Source organism: Pseudorasbora parva, chromosome 22, assembly GCF_024679245.1.
Source record: "Pseudorasbora parva isolate DD20220531a chromosome 22, ASM2467924v1, whole genome shotgun sequence".
NCBI classification, from domain to species: Eukaryota; Metazoa; Chordata; class Actinopteri; order Cypriniformes; family Gobionidae; genus Pseudorasbora; species Pseudorasbora parva.
Window position 1 is genome coordinate 10,967,416 of NC_090193.1, and position 6,588 is coordinate 10,974,003.

Consider the following 6,588-nt stretch of genomic DNA (forward strand, 5'->3'; position numbering starts at 1 on the left):
GGAGATGCTGGTCGTGACACTCTGGGAGTACCACTAATAAATTCAGCCCGGATGAGAGAGATCTTAAAGTCCCAGCGGAAGCATGTGGCCTGCATCCAGGATCCTGTAGGTGTGCAGCTCTACATGCAGACTGGCACTGTAGTGAAGGGAGGGCACCGCCTGCCAACCTACCGCTGTGCCAGAGGTTCCACTTCGCTTGAGTCATTTCACCTACACCTTAACAGATTCATCCCAGGTAAATAATTGACTTAACTGAATTACTAAAATACTGATATGATGTAATCATATATTTTAAATAATTATGATGATTGCAAGTACAGGTATTTGTGTATTTATGCGTAACCCATTCTGTGGTCTTTTTGTTTTCAATGTACAGGTACGCTGGCAAGTGACACCTTCTTCCAGGCGTACCTTTTGGATGGACTTGCAAGGTGGAATGAGGACCGGGCTGTGGCAGCAACAACAGATGAGCAGCAGTCACATTCTTATAATCATCTTCTGCGCCATGCTGTCAATACTCTTGCAGAGGAGGTTATGGGCAAGAAAATCATCCCATATGTTGGGCCAAGAAAGTACACTGGTAGATAACTATTTGTTTTTTTTTAGTTACAATTACAGTCATGTGTACACATACAATTTTTCCACTGAGTTATAATATCCTGGTATATTATCTTATTGTCAATGTTTTAATATTTTAAAGGTGAACTTATTGGAGTGGAGTACCTTTACCAGCAAACTGGTAAAGTTCTGCAGGACTATAAGTTGGCCATTGAAGAGTCAGAGACGACTGAGGTTGGTACAGAGGTGGATGAAGATTATGCTGAACTTGAGGAGATTCACGACATCACTGTCCCCACCTTCGACACAGAACGGACACCTGCTTCTTCTTCAGAAGCATCAGTGTCTGCAGCATCATGTCCAACCCCTCCAGCAACCAGCCCCATGTCATCACTGTCTGTGGTCCCTCCATCACCAGTCCCATCGCCTGTTTTCAAGCCCATGTCATCACTGTCTGTGGTCCCTCCATCACCAGTCCCATCGTCTGTTTTCAAGCCCATGTCATCACTGTCTGTGGTCCCTCCATCACCAGTGCCATCGCCTGTTTTTAGCTCACTACACACTCATTCAAAGCCTGCACTCTCTCCTGAAGCTCATAGCTGTGAGTTTTACCAAAATATTGATAGATGTTTCAGTCACACTAACTCTAATTTAAATTTGTCATATTGAAAGACACAAATACACATTTTAACTAAATATTTACCTTTTTCATGTAGTCCCAGTGGACCAATTATCCACAGAAACTCCTCATCTACCAACATCTGAAGAGAACACTTCACATGATGTAAGTTTCTTTTTAAATGTACATTTATATGTGTTTAAACCAAACCTGGGTAATGTTGCCTATGCTTTCATGTGAATATTTGTATTCATTACTGCTATCAAAAGTTCCTAAATAATCTTTCATTTTAGGATTCTGTTGGACCTGATAATATTGAGGGGTATGGAGCCGTGCAGGACTTGGCAGAGTTTTTGGTTAGCCTTAGAGATCACCGTCTGGCCTTGACTGGAGACGAGTGCGTCAAGATCATCACCCTATGGCAAGCAATGGGGGAGTATGACAAGAACAAGACCATTTACTCACCACGTCATAAAACCACCTTAAAACAGGGACGATTCAGGGCTACAAAGAAGATTGTGGCACCAGGTGTGGAGAGCACAAAAAGGTATGTTAAATTTAGCAAACGAAGGGTATTTTTTGCATAAATATAACTGAAACTGGCTGAAATATCACCACCCATGCAGGGTGGTGACCCTAACCCCTGTTTAATCAAAGTTGTAAAATCTGACGCCTTGATGCCTAGCTTATCTTCCCGCAGCCTTACTTAGTTCAAAGTTAGTTATAACTTAAATTATTAGTTGTGAGTTATGTTTAATGCTGACTTTATGTTGCTATGTTACGTTGCTATGGATGCAGTTCCAACCATACATCAATTTTATTTAGCAAGATTTCTTAATCTTTAAAATTTCTTAATCAATAAAATCACTTTGGATCAATATTTAGTGTCAAATTATTTATCTTTTACTGTCTTTTAGTAAGTAGCCATGTAATAAGCGGGATAATGTGCAGTCTGTATTGTGAAAAATGCCATAACAGTAACCCAGTAGTGATCTAATTTATGCATATATTTCAACATTGACCATAAAGACAACAAAAAGTAAAACAGACAGAATAGAAAAGGGGAAATAAAACAATTAAACAAAACAATAAAATAATCTTGTATTAATAATATGTATTCTGCTGTCATTTACAGGTGTTTCGTTGGGGATCATAGTCCTGCACAGTGGCCTGACTGCAACCGAGTGGTGGAGGCCATCTTCACAAGGCTCTGTGCTCTCTACCCAAACGCGGTGCGCTGTGACGGAGTGAGGGTGTCCCGCTTCACAATGGTGGCACGAGCTTACAAGCACATCCGAGAGTGCATCATCACCAATGCTAAGGTGATGACCGAGACCACCATCCAGCTCCCAGAAGTGAACGCTGCAACAGTCACACAATGGTGAGTAAGTTAGCATTGTTACCGCTAACCCTAAACTTAAATCAAAGCAGCTGAGGGCTACACAGAGGTTTCAAGTAATTTACATGGTAGGGTTAGGCCTAAACCTTCCCTACCCCTACCCCTACCCCTACCCCTACCCCTTCCTCTACCCCTAACCCTTCCTCGAACCCTAACCCTTCCTCTAACCCTACCCCTTCCTCTACCCCTAACCCTAACCCTTCCTCTACCCCTACCCCTTTCTCTACCCCTAACCCTTCCTCTACCCCTAACCCTTCCTCTAACCCTAACCCTAACCCTTCCCTACCCCTACCCCTTCCTCTACCCCTAACCCTTCCTCGAACCCTAACCCTTCCTCTAACCCTAACCCTTCCTCTACCCCTACCCCTTTCTCTACCCCTAACCCTTCCTCTACCCCTAACCCTTCCTCTACCCCTAACCCTTCCTCAACCCCTACCCCTTCCTCTAACCCTAACCCTTCCCTACCCCTACCCCTTCCTCTACCCCTAACCCTTCCTCGAACCCTAACCCTTCCTCTAACCCTACCCCTTCCTCTACCCCTAACCCTTTCTCTACCCCTAACCCTTCCTCTACCCCTAACCCTTCCTCAACCCCTACCCCTTCCTCTAACCCTAACCCTACCCCTTCCTCTACCCCTAACCCTAACCCTTCCTCTACCCCTAACCCTACCCCTTCCTCTACCCCTAACCCTTCCTCTACCCCTAACCCTAACCCTTCCTCTACCCCTAACCCTACCCCTTCCTCTACCCCTAACCCTTCCTCTACCCCTAACCCTTCCTCTACCCCTACCCCTTTCTCTACCCCTAACCCTTCCTCTACCCCTAACCCTAACCCTTCCTCGAACCCTAACCCTTCCTCTACCCCTAACCCTTTCTCTACCCCTAACCCTTCCTCTACCCCTAACCCTTCCTCAACCCCTACCCCTTCCTCTAACCCTACCCCTTCCTCTACCCCTAACCCTAACCCTTCCTCTACCCCTAACCCTACCCCTTCCTCTACCCCTACCCCTTCCTCTACCCCTAACCCTAACCCTTCCTCTACCCCTAACCCTACCCCTTCCTCTACCCCTAACCCTTCCTCTACCCCTAACCCTTCCTCTACCCCTACCCCTTTCTCTACCCCTAACCCTTCCTCTACCCCTAACCCTACCCCTTCCTCTACCCCTACCCCTTCCTCTACCCCTAACCCTAACCCTTCCTCTACCCCTAACCCTACCCCTTCCTCTACCCCTAACCCTTCCTCTACCCCTAACCCTTCCTCTACCCCTACCCCTTTCTCTACCCCTAACCCTTCCTCTACCCCTAACCCTAACCCTTCCTCGAACCCTAACCCTTCCTCTACCCCTAACCCTTCCTCTACCCCTACCCCTTTCTCTACCCCTAACCCTTCCTCTACCCCTAACCCTTCCTCTACCCATACCCCTACCCCTTTCTCTACCCTTACCCCTTCCTCTAACCCCCGCTCTGTCATGCTGCTGCATCATAGTTGTGAGCAAAAACTTGTTTATCACACATAATTTTGTAATAATAGCGCTTGTTTTATATTTTCCCAGGTTCAGCAGACGCTGCAAGTCACAGGAGCAGGACATTTTAAAGCAGGGAATCCAAGCCCCAGGCGCACCCATGGCAGGACCTGAGAAGCTTCCTGCAGCTATGCAGAAAGGACCAATTCTGTATTCAGCCAATCTGGCTGAGCCTCACCTGTTTGTCCTGCCACCAAACACTGCTGGGGAGGCAAAACTCAAGGGGAGGTCCCAACCTCAGACCATCTCCCAGGCTCCACCATCGCATCAAATGACACATCCTGTCATTGCACCAGCACCACCTGTCTCTCTCCCTTTCGTTCTACCATCTGTGCAGCTTCCTCCAGTGCCTGGTACCTCACAGATGATGTTCTTCAACATCCCATTTCTTTCAGCTATGCCACCATCACCTCAAACACAGACACCCAGTCAAGATGTTCCTTACTCCACTCAGCAATACCGAAAGAGAAAACAGGAGAGGGAAAACACTGGAACTGTCACAAGAAAATATGTGAGGAAGACAGATGTTATTATGTGCAAAAAGTGTAAAAAAGAGAGAAAGCCACCATCACATCTTCAGTACTTCGGCAACTGGTACTGCAAAGAGTCTGAGACTCAGTCATATAGTGAATGGAGGGCTGTGCTAGAGGAACGAGGTTATAGGAGAAAAAAAACTGGAAATGACAACCCTCCAGGTTCTTAATTTCTTATTGTATTTATTTATTTAGTTATTTTGGTTATAAACATTTGGTTAATGTTTGCATTATAGAGTAATTTACACATCTCCAACATCTGGGTGGTTTTTCATGTTTTTTTCAACATTCTTCAACAATATTTTCCCAACAGAGACCTAGAGCAGAGTAAACAAGCAGTTTACTCTGCTCTAGGTCTCTGTTGGGAAAATATTTTTTGTATAAATTTAACATATACTAAGTTTACTTTGTTATTTATGTGTGAGTTTTTTTAAATCAAAGTTACTGACTTTCACTTGGTTGGGAAATTGTCAGCTCAGGGAATGATGGGTCTCCAGTTTGCACAATAGATGGCTATTGTCTATTTTACATTTTATTTGATTACATTTCTTTGCAGTTTTTATACTAAGAGAGGTTATTAATAATTATGTATATATGTAAATTAATATTAACAGATGATAATTATTTTTAGTGTATTTGTATAATCCTTGATTTATTTATGTACCTGATTATTATTAATACTATTATTATTAATAATAACCTTTCGTTATTATTATTATTATTATCACCACTACTAATTGTTGTTGTAATTATAATAAAATATATAAAAAGGGTCTGGATGTTTCTGTATTTCTTTATTCTTCTTCCTCTTATTATTATTGTTTACCACACCTTTTAATTTCTACACAGAATTATATGAATTTAAAATGTGTATACATTTTAATTTTTTTAATTTGAATGTGTAATGAATTTGTTATACATACATTTTGTTCGATGTTTTAGTAACTGAATAAACCTTCGTTCATTTAAATGTGTAGAAAAATAACATTAATCACCAATATTTGTCTTATTCTTTGCCTTCATTATCACAAAACGTTACCTCTGGATTATAAATGACGCCTACGTTCCATTTCTACGTTATTTTAGTTAATTTTATATATATTTATTACTCTGGTTTACATGATCAAAAGTTGGGGTCGAGCGGGATTCGATCCGACGATCTCCGGGTACATTTCACGGAGTTGTGGATGGCTTTGATAGACGTATACGCGCCGTCCTTGGCGCAATGGATAACGCATCTGACTACGGATCAGAAGATTCTAGGTTCGACTCCTGGCTGGCTCGATCTGCTTCTTTTGCTTCGCTATCAGCCTACAGCAGTTTTATTAGCTTGTTTTATTAGCCCATAGTTTTTGACTATTGGTATTGGAATGGTTAGTTTTTTTTTCTTGTAAACTGACAGTCCAACCATAGGCCGTTTTGTCAGCTAGATAGCGCCTACCATACAATACCGTGCGTGCTTTCAAATGCATCGCATAAGCACTGTCACGGGGACCTTGCTTTAATGACCAGTTTATAGTATCTTTTAATGCGAACACAAGAATGGGAGAGAGCTGCACCCCCTGGGAGAGACAAATGACATCTCCCTCCATCGAGTCTGGTACAAGTGAATTCAGTAAACAATCCCTTCGGAACATTGCCATATTCTTAAAGGCGACGGTCACACACTGAATGCCAAAGGGCCTAACATAACCCTGCCCTTGTACTGGCCACACGCATGAAAAATGGCACACAAGCCTGACCGGCGTTTGCGGGCTTTCCCATATGGTCTAGCGGTCAGGATTCCTGGTTTTCACCCAGGCGGCCCGGGTTCGACTCCCGGTATGGGAAGTTTGGCTTGTCTTTGCTCCCCTTATCGAACAGCCAGAGCTTCTATCTATTACTGAATCGCTTTTAGCCAGCAGTGGAGCTGCAGCAACCTGATAGGTTGAGGTTCTTCTCTTTCCCTGCATACCTT

At 43.5% G+C, this 6,588-nt stretch overlaps 1 protein-coding gene and 2 non-coding genes across 3 annotated transcripts in view; all 3 read left to right on the forward strand.

The window, feature by feature from the left end:
- The first annotated feature begins 16 nt into the window (after nt 1–16).
- LOC137058885 (uncharacterized) lies at nt 17–4,801 on the forward strand. The gene is made up of 7 exons (XM_067432382.1): nt 17–235; nt 377–580; nt 701–1,159; nt 1,275–1,342; nt 1,471–1,724; nt 2,313–2,558; nt 4,129–4,801. The coding sequence occupies exons 1-7, from the start codon at nt 52–54 to the stop codon at nt 4,799–4,801; spliced, it is 2,088 nt and encodes a 695-aa protein (XP_067288483.1). The 5' UTR covers nt 17–51.
- Nucleotides 4,802–6,389: 1,588 nt separating this feature from the next.
- trnae-uuc (transfer RNA glutamic acid (anticodon UUC)) lies at nt 6,390–6,461 on the forward strand. The gene has a single exon. It is a non-coding gene; the product is annotated as a tRNA-Glu (tRNA).
- Nucleotides 6,462–6,584: 123 nt separating this feature from the next.
- trnay-gua (transfer RNA tyrosine (anticodon GUA)) overlaps nt 6,585–6,588 on the forward strand; it is an 87-nt gene continuing 83 nt past the window's right edge. The window contains exon 1 of the tRNA in view: nt 6,585–6,588. This exon is cut by the window's right edge and continues 33 nt beyond it. This is a non-coding gene — a tRNA (tRNA-Tyr).